The 18656-nt window shown below is 34.8% G+C and overlaps 3 protein-coding genes across 3 annotated transcripts in view; 1 reads left to right on the top strand and 2 right to left on the bottom strand.

The window, feature by feature from the left end:
• Nucleotides 1-1962: 1962 nt before the first annotated feature.
• On the bottom strand, nt 1963-5985 carry LOC125197186 (palmitoyl-acyl carrier protein thioesterase, chloroplastic-like). Its single transcript, XM_048095896.1, has 7 exons — nt 5731-5985; nt 4481-5117; nt 4260-4393; nt 4025-4138; nt 3581-3752; nt 3415-3483; nt 1963-2474 (listed from the first exon to the last, which is right to left on the bottom strand). Exons 2-7 carry the CDS (start codon nt 4985-4987, stop codon nt 2205-2207), a joined length of 1266 nt encoding a protein of 421 aa, XP_047951853.1. The 5' UTR covers nt 4988-5117; nt 5731-5985; the 3' UTR covers nt 1963-2204.
• A 3489-nt stretch (nt 5986-9474) lies between these two features.
• On the top strand, nt 9475-13330 carry LOC125192269 (protein arginine N-methyltransferase PRMT10). Its single transcript, XM_048089793.1, has 7 exons — nt 9475-9708; nt 9982-10174; nt 10290-10395; nt 11545-11734; nt 11957-12139; nt 12218-12301; nt 12775-13330. Exons 1-7 carry the CDS (start codon nt 9535-9537, stop codon nt 12949-12951), a joined length of 1107 nt encoding a protein of 368 aa, XP_047945750.1. The 5' UTR covers nt 9475-9534; the 3' UTR covers nt 12952-13330.
• Nucleotides 13331-14647: 1317 nt separating this feature from the next.
• The window catches only part of LOC125192268 (peroxisomal fatty acid beta-oxidation multifunctional protein AIM1-like), a 30237-nt gene continuing 26228 nt past the window's right edge, over nt 14648-18656 (bottom strand). Inside the window, exons 5-13 of the mRNA XM_048089792.1 lie at nt 18460-18634; nt 18156-18277; nt 17615-17778; nt 16894-17148; nt 16577-16698; nt 16366-16487; nt 16100-16248; nt 15615-15753; nt 14648-14941 (exon numbers count right to left, since the gene is read on the bottom strand). Of these exons, the coding sequence (XP_047945749.1) occupies nt 14897-14941; nt 15615-15753; nt 16100-16248; nt 16366-16487; nt 16577-16698; nt 16894-17148; nt 17615-17778; nt 18156-18277; nt 18460-18634 (1293 nt within the window). The 3' untranslated portion in view covers nt 14648-14896. The remainder of the gene's footprint in view (nt 14942-15614; nt 15754-16099; nt 16249-16365; nt 16488-16576; nt 16699-16893; nt 17149-17614; nt 17779-18155; nt 18278-18459; nt 18635-18656) is intronic.

Raw genomic sequence — 18656 nt, forward strand, 5'->3', positions numbered from 1 at the left:
AATTATACCTTAAATTGATACAACGAAATTTAGTCTATCCAATATGAAAATAAATGGCCAATATCAATATTCACGCAATATCAACTTATTGTTATAAAATGTTCATATTCTTGTAAATTGTTGTTGTTGTTGATATTGTTTATGGTGGGGTTGCACAACAGAAACAACCATTTGTTAATTAGACCCAAAATAAATCTATTTAGATGACTAAATAAATAATTTTGTTATTTATAAAACAATAGGTTTATGATAAATCACATAAACTGTGATTAAACTAAAATATTTTAATCCTCCAAAGAATCGATGTGATTTGCGTATTCTCCATGTGAAGAATCTTGACTCAACCTCAGATCCTTTAGTTTATTCTCTTGCTCCTGATTAGCCATTTGCATGAACAAATCTTGGTTAATCACAATAAATCTTGATATGAATGAAGACAAATGTCCTAGTGTTACGAAAAACTCAAAGAATTAACCCTACATTTGGATAAGGAGTGATAGAAAAATTATTCTCTCTTCTTACAAGTAGAGCGATTTTTAGGCTTTTTTGGCTAGTGTCAAAGTTGTCTTTATTTCATCTCTATACATGTACGTTAGGGATCCATGGATGATTAGACTAAGTCAACCCATTGGATAATTGATTATTAAATTAATCAACTCATAATTTAATATATATCAATGTAATACTCAGTTATTTTGTACTATCATTATATAAAATAATATCCACCTGACATCTACTCCCAAGATTACGAATAATCTGAGTTCCATTATACTAGTAATTAACAACATTTTTCATGTCTAAGATGCCAATATTCATTAAAAAAAATATTCTTTGTCTGTTATAGACTATGAATTAAATTAATATATTTTCCATAGAGTTTTTTAATAGGTTCTCATTTATTATTCATAAAATAAATTTTAACTATCTACTTTTTAATGAATAATAAACTTTTTTCCAAACACCTTTTGAAGATATTACCATCCGTCGCACGCACACATTTTAATGCAATAACATATCTAACATATATGTTTACCAAGTTATGAAAAAAATCGCACATAATTAATAGATCAAAGTGGTGTACAATTGAATGGCTCATATCATATTTTATATAGAAGGATTAAGAAATACATCCCACTTATGTAATTCGCTTTATTTTAAAATATAACTTCAAGATTTATGATTGATTATATATCAAAAAGTGATTAAAGTAAAGATCAAGTAAATAAATAGGGTAGCGATTTGAACTCACACCACAAACCTCTTCTGATTGTTCTCAGCTAGCTGTCATCATAATTATCAATATAATTACCCAACAATAATAATGTGACACTTTTTCCACTAGATTACATACTAATTCTAGAATAACTGTGAATAGAAGATTCTGGTCTATAAGTAGTTTAGATATTGTTCACCTAACCCCAACACCAAGATGCCAAGTTTGAATTTTAAATATTCATTGTTCCCTACGGTCATCTTTTCTTGATCATTTTGAGTTGAATAGATCCAAATCAATATTGGTCTCTCATAATCTCATGTCGCCTATCAAGTGTTTGTTTTATGTGGTGGCAATCTAAGCATTTCATAATTAATTGGGAATTCTTGTATTCATACAGCCAGATATGATGCAATTATAAGCCAACTTAAATCATCAATGGAGTGTTAAATTCTTTCATCAAATCTGATCACATAAATAAATCAAACTCTAATGTCCAACAAGTAACCGAATCAAGATAAGGACACCTTCCAGCAAAGGGTAGCAATTTATAATAATAAATCAAGATAAGGACACCTCACTACATTTTGTAGCAATTCATGATTCATTAGATTTTCCACCGAATTAGCAGCTGGAAACGTAATTAGCAAGTACTTTTGCTTTAAATAGCGCTTATGTATTGGAACTTTCTTTCACTAATAGCTAGTATGTGATTGTATAGTTGAAGAAAAAGAAAAAAAAAAAAAAAGGGACCACAGAAGCCAGCATTCAAAAAGGAGAGGTACTTACAATGGCTTGAAACCGATTATATTTTCGTAAAAAGGAATGAAAAAATAACAAAAATTAACCCAAAAAAGAAGAAATAAAAGAAAAGCATAAATTAGAATGGATATTACATTGGGAGTAAGAGCGAAGAAATGGGAGAGAGGCAAGTAGTATAACTAAGACAGTAAGAAACGGCGTGATGCCAAAGCGTCATGGCGCACAGGCGTTAAGCGCTTTCGTGTGGGATCTGCCCAAAGCTTCCAATCTTGTCAACAAACTTCGGCCTCCACTTGGTCCGTCCCTTCACAATTTCCCCTCCGCCCTCCAATCGAAGCAAATGCTGGTACTCAACAATGCCAGGGTGAGTCGTGTCGCCACTACCCTTGTCAACAATTGAAGTGAGGGACTGCAGCACACTGTCCCTCATGCACTCCCTCCTGTATTCTAGTGTCATACCAGCAAGCTCATGTGTCTCCAATATTTCCAGCGGAGCACTCTGCAATGGAAGATAACACACACCTTTAACAAAACTCAATTGCAAACGAGCCAGGGCTAGAAGAACGAGTGCACGAAATTCATAAATACTGCACGTGCACTACTAAATTTTGCAGAAGTCAGTCAACTGTCCCTAATCTAATTGAAGTTTTCGGACTGCAACCAAATATAAATCCGTGAAAGAAACCCAAGAACAATCAAATTGAAGGATATATTGGCCAGAGTTAAGGGAAGTCCAAGAAACTAGTTTACTTACAAGAGCCAGAATCAGTGATGCCCACTCCTTTTCAGTGGAAATCCAATGAGTTTTAAGTTTTCCTTTTTTAAGTAATGTAAAGGTAAGTTGCAATTGTTTCTCTTTAAGTTTTTTTTAACAAACCTTTCAGCAAATAAAATGGCTTTTAGATCATTTTCTAAACATGCATCTAGTCTCTTCGCCAACGAATAAATGATTTGATCAAATATTACCAGAGTTGTGGCTGTAGGATTATAAATTCCCATATTCATTTTCTGAGTGAGCAAATGTGAACCCAACCCTTCTTCTAAAGAACTCAAATGTTTGATATAACCTCAGAAGCATGAAACTGAGCCTAGCCAACTATAATATTTTTGACATTAGATCATATCGATGCTGAAGTACCTTCAAAACCTGGCTTACTAATACTCGTCTCAAAGTTGAATGAAATCACCTAAAAGAAAATTATTTGATTGTCCCTATCCATGAGTCCTTGACTAATGAGATACTCACATTCTATGGTTTTGATAAACTTAACATGTCAATATCCCAATCTAAGCAGGAGTTTAGTTTAATGTATAAACATCAAAGAGGAAGAGGCCACACCCTACATCTCTACCAGTAACGAAAAGATGGTTCAAGCTCTTCAAGGTAAATTAACAGGCATATTGCTGATAAGTAAAATCCAAGTTATGAAAATGCTTACCTCAAGTATCCAACCAACATATTTTACATTATTCACATGTTGATTTACATCTAAATCACTCCATCTAGGCTGCACACAAAAAACAAATGCTTTAGGATGTGCAGCAAGAACTGATTCCAAGAAAATTGTATGAGGAAAAAATCGACAGAAGTAGACTGCTACTTACAGTCAAACCAGTACGAATGTGCTCTGCAGTATTTTCATCAAGCTTCGGTAACTTCCTGCTATCGTCATCCACTAATGGAGGAGAATCTACAAAATAACTACCTATTTCTCCTCGGACCTCATCCGGAATTTTGGACAGCCTCCGTGTCTCTTTATTCATCATAACCCATAGACTGACATTATTCCAAAAAAAACACATTTCAGCTTCAAGTGTGGTACAATGAAACAAATTATTATCAGTCTAAAAAAAGGAGAGTGGTTTAACTTCCAGCTTTACTTTCCATTTCAGTCCGATACAATCAAGTAGTGTATAATAAGATCAATTTTCCACTGTTCATCATTCTCAAACTAGTTTACAATAATAAAACAACTGCTTCACTCTAAAATTCTTCATTGATGTTTTATAAATATACCAAATTTTGCTTGATAAAATATAATTCCTAACCTTGTAGCTCTAGTTAATATCTCTCCCGTGTTACTATCACGCACAAGCCAATCTCGACGCATACCATTCTTCCCCGATGCAGCTACCCAGGTATCTACTTGAACAACATCACCCCTGAAAAACAAAGCATCACCCCATCATATTAGAATTAATAAAAACAACACTCATTCAAATTTCTTCCACATATAATATGATTAAAGCTGCTTTGCTGATTGTGTTGAGAGCAAAAACTTACCATGTAGGATAGCGATCGAAAGCAACCTGCATTTTGGTAACCACCCAAATTAAATTCCGTTTGCACATCTCGGGTGTTGAACCAAAGCCATCAGCCAGCAGCCCAACATTCTTTACATGATTTAGAGCTGTTTCCTGTAGAAATTGCGCACCAGAACACTCATAAACAATTCGCAATTACAGAAATACAAAAAAAAAATTGTATAAAGTTTCAGCTTGCACCTGCAAATGATTCATCAGTGTTTCTACCGAAGCAGTCCTATCTGCCCCTATTTCATAAGACCTAATACTGAAGTTTTGACGAAACACAAAACCATCTTGTACAATCTGCCCCAACCCAAAAGGATCAACAAGCATATCTGCCCGTTTTGGCTTCCAATCAAGCATCATCCATTGCTTTTCTGCTGCCAAAAATATAGTAGTAATGGCAGCAAGAAGCATGCTCCAGTCAGGCAATTGGTTGATGAACGTCCTCGGTGGAGGTGACATGTCCTCAGTCCTCAGAGACTCCATAGACCCAACCTTAGTTCCATTGATCTTGGGAGGGGCTTGTGCATTAGCCTTAACCTGCAATCTTCCTGACGATATGGATTTCGACTTAGCATTGGTGGCACGAGCATCAATACTTGCAGGGACACCCCCAACAGCATGTCCTGATGTTTTTCCAACAGCATCTGAAGCCGGGGAAGGTATTGGGAGAAATGCAGAAGTTGCAGCAGTGGCGACCATGATGTTAGAACACAGCGGGTGAAAGGATAGGAGACAGTTGAATGATATCTATGCTAATTCAACCAGCAAGAGTAGTACGACCAATTAGAAAATATATCACCAAAATCCTTTCAAGAATGACATGTCCTCCCTGAAAAACAGTGCAATATACAAAGATCAGAATGCAATACTGCCTAATTTCTACCGGGTTGTGCAATTTATTCTCGAAAAATGTTGCTTGCAACCTCGATACTCACATGACAAGTAAAAAAAGAACAACTAGGGCAAGAATGTCATTTAGGACATCACATAATTCAAATGAGCATTGGCAGTGTTTGTTTTCCACACACAGTCCCAGCTCCCAGACAAATAATACAAAAGCAATAGCAAAACGATTCAAATACAGCACCAAGTAAATGATTCCACCACTAACAAACCTCTTCTTCTCAGCTACAAACAAAATACACGACCGGTCATGGTTTTCAAATTTGAATTATTTCATGCGTGTGAACTACATAGAAGAAAACAAAGCATGAACACAGACGAAAAATAAAACGGAAATCCGCCTACGCCAATAGAAACCAGAGCAGATCTGAATAATGAACCAGAAAAGGCGAGAAGCCAAATCAAACGACAATGCAATTAAATTCAAACACAGAAGAGAGAAATTCAAACACAGGGCTAATCCAACGATCCCGATCTCGATACAAGCCACGAAACAAGGGAAATCAATCCCAACGCATGGAATACCGAGCCACACGCACCTTCACAGTCGAAAAAAACACCACGAAAACGAGCTTCAAAAATCAATGCGATCAGATAATTGAAAAATCATCAATGTTTGATCGGCAAACCCATAGCACAACGCCCGCGCAATTCCTAGGGTTTGCGATTTCTACGCTCCTTTCTCGCAGTTGAAATTTCAGCTTTTTTCCCCCTAATTACGAAGTTTGTAAACGAATTTTTTTCTTTGCGGAGGTTTTTCTAGCAGCACGGAAAATTCTGGAAGAGAGAGAAAAACAAAGACAGCGCATTGTTGGTGGCCAGCAAACTCCTTTTTATAGTAAGAAAACACATAACGTTACATGGGCCTCCCGCCTTCCTTATTATTATACCCGAATTGCCCTTCCCCTAGGCTCTTATTCACGCCCATGCCATCATTGTTTGGATTGTGCAACATTAATTAAGCAATAATTAATTTGGATGTTTATAAGTACAAGTTTTATTATCTTTTTTCTGTTTATGGCTGGTAGATTGTGTTTGACTATTTTTATCAGAATGATTATAAAATACTTACGTGATGTTTTTTATAATGTTTCTCAAATTTTTGATTAACTACTTTTTGCTGTTTCTTGAATTCAACATTTAAGCTCCTTATCTTTCAGTTATAAGATTACCTACTTTGTATTCCATCTTGTTTTACATATTTATTGATTTTTGGACACTTGGTCATTAATATTATAAACTTTGACCGAATTTTGATTTTTTTCATAAATTTAGAATTTGATTATAAAAACCATGAATTTTAGTATTGTTTGAAAATTTTCATGACAGAATATTCTAGCAAAATGTGTATCCTATGTGTCTTAATTACTCCTTATGTGGATAATATGTGGCATAATGGCATGACATGAAACTTTGGGAGATTGCGTCGGTGGCAAACTTGTAGATAGAAATAGAGTGGCGAGGGTGAAACCTTGAAAAAGAGATAGATGTTGTTTTTTAACCTAAAATTAATTTTAATTTTTAATAATTTTTATATTAATATTGCATCATTTTGGTCTAAGTAGACATTTTGACTTGCTAAAGTAATGTTTGGACGACCTAGATTATTTGACATGCTAATAGGAATCGCATTTTGTTAGAATAGTTTGTCGTGGGAAATCCCTAACTAAATTAAGTTCATGATGTTTATGACAAATATTAATTTCATGGAAAAAATTGGAATTCAATCAAGGTATTAGCAACCAATATTTCATGGTCTTATAAATGCTTAATCAGGCTTTTCAAAGCATGAAAAATTGTAGTGCAGGAATATTAGAGTTTTTCTTAATATAATTTAGAACTTTGTTAGATTACTAAATCACTCTTGACACGTGTACAAATAAAATCAAGCTTTTTTATTTAAAATGTGGACTACTGACAACCCATGACAAAATAAATCCAAGAAGAAAAACAAAAACAATTTGGACATGTTGGTATTTAAATGCTTCACATCTAATAATATCCAAATTTTCAGTAAATATGTGAGTTTCATAGTTATGTCGCGACTGATAAAAACGAATAAAATAAAAACAGAGGAATCATTCATATATATCTTCTTTTTAAAATGAACTGTGTCTATATTAGAGCTCGATTTCACCAATTATATGGAAATTTGTTTTCCTAAAATATGTAAAGCCAACTTCCTATGTCCTTTAAAAAATCCTTTGTCTTCTATGATTTAGGTATATTTTGCTAAATCAATTGTAATTTATCATACGTTTCACATAAAATTTAATTTGCTAATCGTGTCTTGTTGTATTTGGAAAAGTAACTTGACAATTAATTAAATAATTGATTTTTCATAATGAATGTGTTGTTTCGAAATCTCACTCCTCCATTTTATTTCAATTTGAGTGTAAAATTATGAGTTTACTGCATTTATTCACAGGGGAAATTCCGATTTTGGTGGTGTTGATTTATTTGTACTGTAATTTTTTATGGGGCGAATCTAAGTAGCTTATTTTCTTTTAAAAAATGATTAAATAATTGACACCATTTAAGTAGCAATTGATTGTGTTAAATGATTGAGGATTTGAAAAAAGTGCATGTACAAAAAAAAAGGTTCTGTACATATTAAAAAGTTTAGCACATGTACTAAAAGATAAATTGCAATTCAATTTCCAAGATATTTAAAATAAAAATAGTTCAGCAAATTAAAATTTTTAGAAATGCATGTAGGAAAATACTATAAAATACACCTCAATTGTCTTGCAGATGTAAAAGTACATGTGCCAAAATAAGAAGAATATATTTTGGTGCCAAATTAAAATTTATTGAAGTGCATGTGAAAAATATTAAATGCGATTCAATTCAATTTTCGGATAATCGTTTGAATTATTCGGGAATAAACTAAAATGGTGAACAATTCAAATTTTAGTTTGGAAGTAAAATAATATACTACCACTAATTCGCTACACGGTAATTTCATAAAACCCTTATAATCATAACATGAATCTCAGAAATGATTAAAAGATTATCGAGTAGTGTATCATCATTATTCATAGGTGAAACAAAGTATCATTATTGGACTAATCTCATGTAATCGCTAGAAATTCGTATTGGCATTAAAATCGGATAAAAGTTACTACTAGTAATTAAAAAACTTAAATTACAAATAATATCATACTCTTAAATAACATTTAAATTGTGAAAAGTGATGTTGTAACACATAATAAAAAATATTCAGTCCAACAATGCAAATATATATCAGTATAACATTGATATAATAAATATCCTCATATAACTTTTAACAAAAATACATTGTTATAATGACATACAAAATTATTTATATGAATAAATCCAATTAGGGAAAATTACATTTATTTTGATATACTCCATGTTTGATTAAAAAATAATTTAAATACAAAAAGTTATGACATTACTTTCAAGTTTCAACTCATGTTTGAAAATCAAGACGCATCATAACATGTTTCATTTCTTGGTCAGATTAAGAGACGTACCCATGCAACTAATCAATTTAAAATGAGTGAATATATCAAGATCATATATACAAAACGTAAATCAATTTTATACCTTTGTATTTCACAAAATTAAATACTACTCCCATTACACATCATTCTTACTATTTAATCAAAAACGATTTTAAATAATGCTCTTTCAAAAAATAAAAGTTTGCCTTAACAAATGTTATACATAGATAAATTCTTCAAAATTTCAAGTAAAACTAACACACTTCAATCAAATCTTTGACAATCAATCAGTTAACCTAAAATCCAAATGTTTATGGCTAGTTCACAAATTTGTAATCCAAAAAATCATACACCAACTTAAATGAGGCGTAATTGAATACCTCGATAAACCAAACAAGATGCCCGGATTGACACCCCTCACATCCGACCCAACCTATATCATTTTCTAATAAAATATTTATCTCTCTCATTTTTATATACTCCCTCCGTTTCATAAAAATAAATCATTTAGATTTGACACATGTATAAAATAAGAGAAAAGAAAAAATTAACAATTGAAATGATATTGTAGAAGATAGGGCCATAAATAATAAAGTAAAAAAGAACGAGAAAAGGATGGTCATGGAAAAATTTCACTTCTGCATTTAGGTGTATGAAAACATTATTTTCACTTTCTACATTCAAAACTAAAACAAGACCTAACCGGACCAGTCTGAAATGTAATCCGATTCGGCCGGTTCATGATGCAACGGTCCAATAACTCGACCTATAAATACACAGTGTTTTGACATGTGCCCTAACCCTAAACGCAAGAACCGATTTTTGTATTTTCACTTCTCCTTCCACTCCAATCCGCTACCGCGTAAATTGATAATGGGAAGCAGCGCCCCCGCCGCCAACGGCGCCGTAGACAAGGGCGTTGATTTCGCCAACTATTTCTGCACCTATGGCTTCCTCTACCACCAGAAGGAGATGCTCTGCGACCGCGTTCGGATGGACGCCTACTACAACGCCGTTTTCCAGAACAAGCACCATTTCAAGGGAAAGGTATACAATTTTCCCCCTCTAAATATGTTCAAATCTCTAGCCTTTTTTTTGCTATCATGTTGTTTGAATATTTTTCGTCGAAATTTTGCTTTATACAGCTGAATTGTTTTTGTTATTGTTTGGATTAGATAAGCTGTATATGGCCAGTTTTTTAGAATGAAAATTGCTAGAAATTCCGGCTAGGTGTATAATCAGTGCAATTTCCGTGTTTCGATGATTATTCTGATGGAAATTTGAGAGGTTATGGACTGATTTTGTTTGCTCGCGGAATAGGTTGTTTTGGATGTAGGAACTGGAAGCGGAATTCTTGCTATATGGTCTGCACAAGCTGGTGCAAGGAAAGTCTATGCAGTAGAAGCCACTAAGATGTCCGAACATGCGGGGGAACTTGTCAAAGCAAACAAGCTCCAGGATGTGGTTGAGGTGATCGAGGGATCGATGGAGGACATTGTGCTGCCGGAAAAAGGTTTCATGCTTATTCATAATCACCATTGTTTCACTTTTTTTCTCTTATTTCTGATTTCACTAATTCTTAATCTTGCATCTTGTTATGCTTCTAAGAAATTTCCTTCTGTGTGTAGTTGATGTAATAATTTCAGAATGGATGGGATACTTTCTTCTACGTGAATCAATGTTTGACTCGGTACTCTTTGCGCGGGATCGCTGGTTGAATCCCGGTGGTGTCATGTTAGTACTCTTTTTATGAGTAAATTTTCGCTCTATTTGCTTCTTGCCTTCTTTGTTTATTGTGCAAAAAAACTTTTATTTATTTGGTTAGCAATTAGCATCTCTCGGTTGGTAAGCTTCAACTGTGACTCCCTTCCCCCAAATATGTAAACATGGAGTACTAAAGTGTTTTATATTTTCCTGTAATCTGAGTCTCTATGATTGAAACTACTGTTTTGATATATTAAATCAGAAATCTGGATGACTTTGCATTCTGGAGATTAAAGCAGTTCAGAATATGACTTGGATAATACCCAATTCGAACCCTCATATACTAATTTTAACGACTTGATTATCCAAGAGGATGTCTTTCTCCTCTAAACCAGCAAATTTGTAGTGAGACCACAGGTCCTGATGTAATGGAGATTGAGTACTTTGTACTCTGAATTTCTTGTGTTCTCGAATGATATTTCTAAATATTTGGTTCTTTGAATCGAACTATTGTACAATCTATTAAGATGACGAACATTCATCATCATTGTGATTGCATGTATAACTGCCGCCCCTTGTCTAGTAATCTGTTTTCCAGTTGGAAATCTTAGCTGAACTCACCAACACATCTACCGGTTTCCTACTCGCTTTATTCATTGTAGAATGTAGAGATCAGGGTTACCTTTGCCGGACTTCAACCGCCCAACTTCTCTCTTGATGGACTCGAGAGCAATTACTTATACTCCTTCTGTCCGCGAATAGGAGTCCCATCTCTATTCGGCACTGGTTTTAAGAAATGTTAAGAAAAGTGGGTGGAAAAAAGTTAGTGGTATATGGACCCCACTCGTATAGTCGTATATATTACTTTTAAATAAAATGTGAGTGAAATGAGTTAGTGGAATGTGGGGCCTATTACCATTTATAGTATAAATGAACTGGTACTCCTATTCACGGATGGGACTCTCCTATTCACGGACAGACCGAAATGGAAAATGGGACTCCCATTCGCTCATTCCTAGTGCACCAAGCATTTTAATTAGTATCCCAGACTCCCAGTGTTACTTACATTTGATTACCACACATCTTTGAGTTGATCATTCAACTGCTAATATGTTAAGTTTGTAATTCAGTGACTTTAATGTTTGATGGTATTATTGATTATCAATTCCAATCTCACAGGTATCCCAGCCATGCCCGAATGTGGATGGCTCCTATCAGGTCAGGGTTGGGTGATCAGAAAATGAGAGATTATGATGGAGCAATGGAGGATTGGTCTGGTTTTGTCAAGGAGACAGAAGCTTGTTATGGCGTAGACATGAGTGCTTTGACAAAACCATTTGAGGAAGAACAAAAGAAATATTATTTGCAGGTTGGTGTCGTAAATAATTTAAATTTAATCTAATAGAATCTTCAAATCACATATTCAATGTTCTCGCATGATATATTTTCACCACTTTCGCATGTAGTCTTTATTCTGAATATTCATTTATTGAATCACATTTTATTCAGTTTATACCTGTTTAATATGTATGAATTTTTTTTCTGCAAAGTCTCCTTATAGGACTAATGTTTACTGTTATTAAACTTTCAGACATCACTCTGGGACAACCTTCATCCAAACCAAATTATCAGTACACCTGTGATCATCAAGGAGATTGACTGCTTGACAGTTACTGTTGATGATATACGCGATGTTCGTGCAAACATTTCCACATCCATCACAGAAGATGCAAGATTATGTGGCTTTGGTGGATGGTTTGATGTCCATTTTCGAGTGAGTTTTAATATTAATGATTTTAGCTCTGGTGTAGTATAACACCGCTTATATTTACCGGTTCAATTGTTTACTTAGGGAAGCGATAAGAGTCCAGCTCAAAAGGAGGTTGAGTTAACAACTGCCCCACATGAAGATCTTGGCACGCATTGGGGCCAGCAGGTTGGTAGTAGCTATGTTCTTCATCTTGTCCAATAAAAGTGCCATGCATTTACGTAGTAAGTAGTATTCATCAGTAAGCTTTTAGGTTGTAAAAAGATACTTCCGGGATTTGTATTGATGGTTTAGAGCCTTTCATTTTCCCGGTGACCCTAGGCGTAGGGAGAGTGGGCATTAACAGAACCCAAAAATTCCAGTTATACTATGTTCTTGTCAAATTATAGTAAAGGACTTGTATCCTGATGGTTTTAATGATCAATTATACCACTGAAAATAAATGCCCCCTAGGGTTTTAAAGGTTGATTTTCTGTTCTGATTTAATTTAATAATCTCGTATGATAAATACGCTGGAAAGTGATAGTCACATTACATTGTTATCTGACATGTAGCTTAAGTGAATGTTATAATTCTCTCTGAGTCCTTGGATATCGTCCAGTCATGTATGTGGTAATAACACTACTATTTCATTATTCCAGGTGTTCTTACTGCATCCTCATCGGAACGTTCTATCTGGTGATGAGTTGAAAATTAATTTCTTAATGACTCGCTCCAAGGTGAATCACCGGTTGATGGAAGTTGATCTTAACTGTGAGTTTAACCGGGCATCTGGAAAACCAGTGCCTCCGGTACAAAAGAAGTTCTACATTGAGTGAGCCTGCCATCTGCTGGTACATCTCATCAGATGTTCTTGGCTTGAAATTTTGACTGAGGTCCGTTTTCAGCATCATCTTTGGCTATGTGATATGTTGGTGTTTGTTTGTAAGACTCTACTAGGAGATGCAATTAGAGTAAGTGGTATTGGACTCAAAAGGCTCAACGTACTGCACGTTCTCTGGTGCGAGTGGGCTGATGCCCGGAGCCCACTCAAGGGTAAAAGGGTAAGGGTCTCATGTGAGGAATTAGTTGTATCTAGCATCTCCCAAGAGGGGGGCAGTTTTGTCTTTTTATTTAAAGGATTACCTTTTTATTTTTAAACAATTGCTATCCAACTAGTTTGGCAGTTTGAAAATGAATGATTTTATATTGTTATTATTCACTACATTTAAGATATATTTCAGCTCTAAGGTTATGCACATAGATAAAAATATACAAACATATGCTTAACATTAAAATAGAGATCAGTGTAAGTACATGCTTAACATTAAACAATTTGATGTTGCCTTTGCGTTCCTTATGTATATTTCTCACCAACTTATTCTTAACCTTAATAGTATTTCATATTTGAAATTCTTCCTTGAGAAAACGTTACACGAGTTCAGTAGTAGTCTATTTGTTGGATAGGATTTGGTCCTAAAAAAGTAATCTGATTTCAAAATTTCATTGAACAGTAACACTAATAAACTTGACGAGCAAAAAACAGATGAATTATTATGAGTTTATTTGCCTATAAATATATAAACTTTTAACATTTTCTAGTTTTTTTTTGCACGCCCCTTCTCTTGTAAGAAACTCATTGATTGCTATATAGTGATTCGACAATGATCTTTCAACTATCTTAAGAGGCATGATATCTGGTTGGATTGGAGAGTTTCAAAACCTTTTTCACTTGGATATGTCAAACAACCTGCTCGCGGGCAACTTCTGAACTGAGCTTACTAGACTTAGAAGGCTAGCATTCAAGCTACACTCTGATCTAGTTGAGAAAAACCTAGAATCAACTGTGTTTGTTAAACCTCCATAAGTCTCTGGCTTGCAATACAATCAACTTTCAAGCCTGCCACCAGCCACCAGGCATCAGGTTTGTATCTTGACAATAACAGGAGCTATCCCGGTTGAGATTGGTAGGCTGAAGTTCATCACAGCCCTCAACTCAGTTGCAACGACTTCTGTGGCACCATCTGTGATTCGTTGTCTGATCCAACTTAGAGGAACTGGACCTCTCAGACAACTTTCTGTCTGGTCGAAGTCCAGCATCACATGGAAGCCTGCATTTCTCCAATGATGCATTAGCCTAGAAGGCTAGAACAATCTTGAAGGTCGCCTGCCCACAGGAGCACAGTTCAGAACTTTCTCTTATTCAAGCTATGAAGGAAATCCAGAGCTCTGTGCTCTGATCATCCAAGCCAATCTGCATTGGTGAAAGAGACAAGGAAGAAAATCATCATTGGACTATTACTTGTTATTAGTTCACTTGTTCAGCCAATTTTGCCATTACTCATCTTGCATATTGCATGATTGGGAAGAGGCGTGCGTGCATCTCAGCCTTGAAAATCTAATCTTATGAAATATAGCATGTGGTGTAACATACACCAAACTTCATTTTTTTGTCAAGAAAATCGGTAAATGGCAAGGGCAAGCTGCACAGTATACATCTGTAGTACTCTCCCTCGCAAACTTTACATTGGTACATGTTAGTTAAACACAAATTTTGATTCTTCAAACACCATTCCAAAACAATATTTGTATGTTACACACCAGTGCAGTTACAGAAACTCTTATGCTCATTATTTTTCATTGGTTGCTTAAATGAAAGGCTGATTGAGGAGCCAAAGAGAAAGCTCAGACATTAAATATTGCTAAACAATGGTAGTATTACATAACTGATAGTACAGTTTAAAGCTATTTTCTCCCCCTCGCCCAAAATATCCAGCAGGAGAATCATAGGCGTGCCTTTGCTGTAGAAGATGTTGTGGCGGGTGCACTCTGCATATAAATTGACTTCCAACTTATAGTAAATATATACATGGGTGCATAAGGCCGCTAAAGTTTGAGCAGAGAAAAATAAATATCCAAGGAAATTCATCAATTTGTTTGCTGATTATCTTCCCTTAATTGACAACTGAGAAGTAGGTATTTCAGACAAATATGAAACCAAACACGTAACCATATCCATACGCAAAAGGGCTCGCAAAATCAGATTAGATCAAAGTTCGCATGCGCCAAGTGCAGAAATTAGATTCTGATTCGCTAGTTTTCATCATATCTCGCGGCTAAGCATTGCCAAGTGAGATTGTACCCTTAGTCATTAGAACTATTGAAAACATTAAGGCAAAAAGCATTATAAAATGTCAGATATGAGTTGTCCTTTGACCTCCGTATGATGACAAACCTTCTTGCGAATGTCCGCTAATTAGCAAGTAAAACTGCCTATACACTACCATGATATTAGTAATAATTTTTCTTTAGGGACACAACGAGGTCCTTTATTCTAAACATTTTCTTCATTTCTATCTTTCCGCCTTTTTCTTTGTTTATCCAATCAAGAACAAATCTGTGGCTCGATTTTATGTTTTGTGAAGTTGGAACATATCACAATTCATCGTATAACTAAACTGAAAGAAGATTAATGTGATATTAAGTGTAAAACAATATTTACCAATGGGATGCCTCTGGTTGCTCTTTCTTCCAGAAACCTTGATGGTTTGAAGAAGTTACCATATAATTTATACCACTTCTGGAGACTTTTGTATATATGATCTGCCCCAATGGTGTCTGCCCAAAAAATAATACCGCCGCTGCCACAGAATACAAGACTTTTTCAGTATTACTTTTCCATCATAACTAATTCTAGTAATTAATATTTTCTTGGGAGATCCTATATGTATATGTAACACTGGATTATTAATTGGTTACATTTACATCATAGCCAGCACCTTGACGATTTATCTGAGTAATTGAGAGTACTTATTTTGATGTATAATTCACTGTCCATTCTCAATTATTCGTACGAAGATTTACTCGTTCCTTCTAAGCTTTTTGTGTCATTTGAGAGAATGCTAGATGACCAAGATTTTTGTCTCATTTGACCCGACTAGCCCAAAAGAAAACTGAATAGAAGAATGGAAATGGTAAGCAACAGACCGATAAGATGGGAAACTCATGCCGAGAATAGAGGCAGTATCAAGATCTGATGCTCGGACAACCACCCCTTCATCCAATACACGACATGCCTCATTCACCACTGGAAACAGTATCATCTGAACAATTTCATCATCGGTGACAGATATAGGCTGCATGGATGATTCCAGAAGAATTTTCGATCTCAAATGTAACAATATTTCAGAGACAAGGACACAACAGATTTGATGCATTTCTCAGGCTTATGATTTAATAAAACTGATTTGTACCTTGCCACCAGGCATAATATTTATAGTTCTTCTAGATTGCTCTATTATTGGGAGAACAGAAGGATCAGGTTTGGGCTTGCTTCCTTTCTCGTAGATATAATATCCTTTTCCATTATTTTTTCCTGCAACAGTATGATTGATATCAGTAAGCTTGATTTTGAAGATGAAATGAAATCCTTATACGACAAACAAGAAAATAATTTATAACTACCATTTCTCCCGTTCTTTAAAAGAAGAGGCACCAATGGAGATTGAAATGTCCTATCAGGAAATGATACACGGAATATTTCTGTTGTTGCAACTACTACTCCATATCCTGCAACATCCTGAAGCCTGTAGAAGTACCAGAATCACATTCATCAACAGTATGCATAAAATATTATAAAATTTATTACGGAGACAATCAGACAAAGCATAAATGTTATTGTTAAATCATGAACGTAGGCATCTTCAAAACTGGATACGATGTCAACTTCAGCTAGAGAAAGAAATATGAAGATGACTACGTATAGAAGGAAAGAAAATTACTGGAATGGCCCCAATGGAAGGCCAAAGTTGCTGATAAGCTGATCAATTCTAAATATATCCACCCCTAAGTGTAACAGTAGATGTGCGCTTTGAGAGTAGGGGAAGAATGCTCTGTTCACTGCAAAACCAGTGCAGTTCCCAACTACAACAGGAACTTTCTTTATGATCTTCCCAACAGTCATTAAATCAAGAATTACTTGTGCCGAAGTCTTCTCCGTCCGCACAATTTCCAAAAGGGGCATTATGTGAGCAGGGCTGTCAACAATTGCATCTCAATTAGCAATTGAAGAAATTTATGAAAGTAGAAGAAGGTGGCGGTATTTGACAACTTGTTCCAAATTTTATACACAGATTCTTTAGTGGAAATAATACTAATAAAGCTTCCAAATCAAACAACTTCATTGTTTATTACACATTTTAATCTGAAGTGCACCAGCTGGGATGTCATGATGTTGTATTACAAATCCATTAAAAAGAGTTAGGACAATTTCAGTTTAATTTTGCTGAAATGAGGACCATATGTGAAACTGAAGTAAATTGAAGTCAGTGTAATAACATTGCTAAATAACCAAAATTTTAAAGATTGACTAGATTGCAAAAATTACTAAAAATTCTTTTGTAAGTAACGAAATTAAGCTAGAATAAAACATTCTATCAGTTTTATTTAATTGTTGCCTCAATAATGTCAACCAAGATCTTAATTGATCAGGGAGAAGTTTACCTGAAAAAATGTGCACCAATTATCCGATCTTGTGATTTGGTCTTTTCTCCAATTATATTGAGGTCAATAGTAGAAGTATTTGAAGCCAAAATACAGTGAGGTGGGCATGCTTTCTCAATATCAGCAAAAATTTTCTGCTTCAGAGGAATATTCTCAACAACAGCCTGAAATAAGACACATGTCAGAAGAATTGCAGAACTGGATAGAAACAGTACAGTTGATTAGTCACGTCCTAGAAATGATGCAATCTAGAGTTGAATCAAATATGATATGCGAATGCATAATGGAGTAGATCTCTAATGGTATCAAACCCTTGTAATTAAATGCAAATCAAAATTTACAGCCTATTATCTGTGATATCTATAGAAGACAGTGACTAAGACAGGAGAGATTTTTTTGGGGGAACTACCAGACCTGACACATCTAACTATTAGAATAGCTAGAATATGAACAAGCAAATACTAAAGCTGATATCCATAACTAGAAAGGCAAATATGACAAGAGACTGCCTATATTACGGAGATAAATTGCAATAACTTACTTCAATAACCATATCCACATCCTTGAAATCAGAGTAGTCCAAAGTGCCTTTAACCATCAAAAGGGCTTTCTCAGCTTTATCCTTTGCCAATTTTTTTCTTGATACCAGACCTCGGACATTCCCTTCCAGATAAGCACAAAAATGATAAGTCATGGAGAGAGAAAAAAACATCCAAGCCTGACTGAACTGTATATGGTCATCTTTGTAATCAGATAGATATCCATCTTCAACACCTTTTTGTTGGTTAGATGGAAAGAATGAAAATTCAAAGATTTGTTACTACTAATAGCAAGTCTGAACTAACCTTCAATTGCTTTTATCCCCTTTAGAAGATACTCAGAATTGATTTCTTTGAGGATGACATATATATCACTCAAAATTAAAGATGTAGCTATGCCAGAACCCATTAGCCCTCCACCAATAACAGCAACTTTCATTATTTTTCTTGGTTTTAGTCCAATGTCAGTGACATTTGGAACCTGTATTATTAAAAGTTAGCTT

Source organism: Salvia hispanica, chromosome 6 (genome assembly GCF_023119035.1).
Source record: "Salvia hispanica cultivar TCC Black 2014 chromosome 6, UniMelb_Shisp_WGS_1.0, whole genome shotgun sequence".
NCBI lineage: Eukaryota > Viridiplantae > Streptophyta > Magnoliopsida > Lamiales > Lamiaceae > Salvia > Salvia hispanica.

Bases quoted from the DNA above. Each gene is read 5' to 3' on its own strand.
- LOC125197186 (XM_048095896.1), bottom strand. From the start codon at position 4,987: ATGGTCGCCACTGCTGCAACTTCTGCATTTCTCCCAATACCTTCCCCG. The intron at 3,484-3,580 runs GTAAGTAGCAGT...TTTTGTGTGCAG, and splicing joins ACATTCGTACTGGTTTGACT to CCTAGATGGAGTGATTTAGA. The intron at 2,475-3,414 runs GTAAGCATTTTC...CTTCCATTGCAG, and splicing joins ATGTTGGTTGGATACTTGAG to AGTGCTCCGCTGGAAATATT.
- LOC125192269 (XM_048089793.1), top strand. From the start codon at position 9,535: ATGGGAAGCAGCGCCCCCGCCGCCAACGGCGCCGTAGACAAGGGCGTT. The intron at 10,396-11,544 runs GTTAGTACTCTT...CCAATCTCACAG, and splicing joins TTGAATCCCGGTGGTGTCAT to GTATCCCAGCCATGCCCGAA. The intron at 12,140-12,217 runs GTGAGTTTTAAT...TTGTTTACTTAG, and splicing joins GGTTTGATGTCCATTTTCGA to GGAAGCGATAAGAGTCCAGC.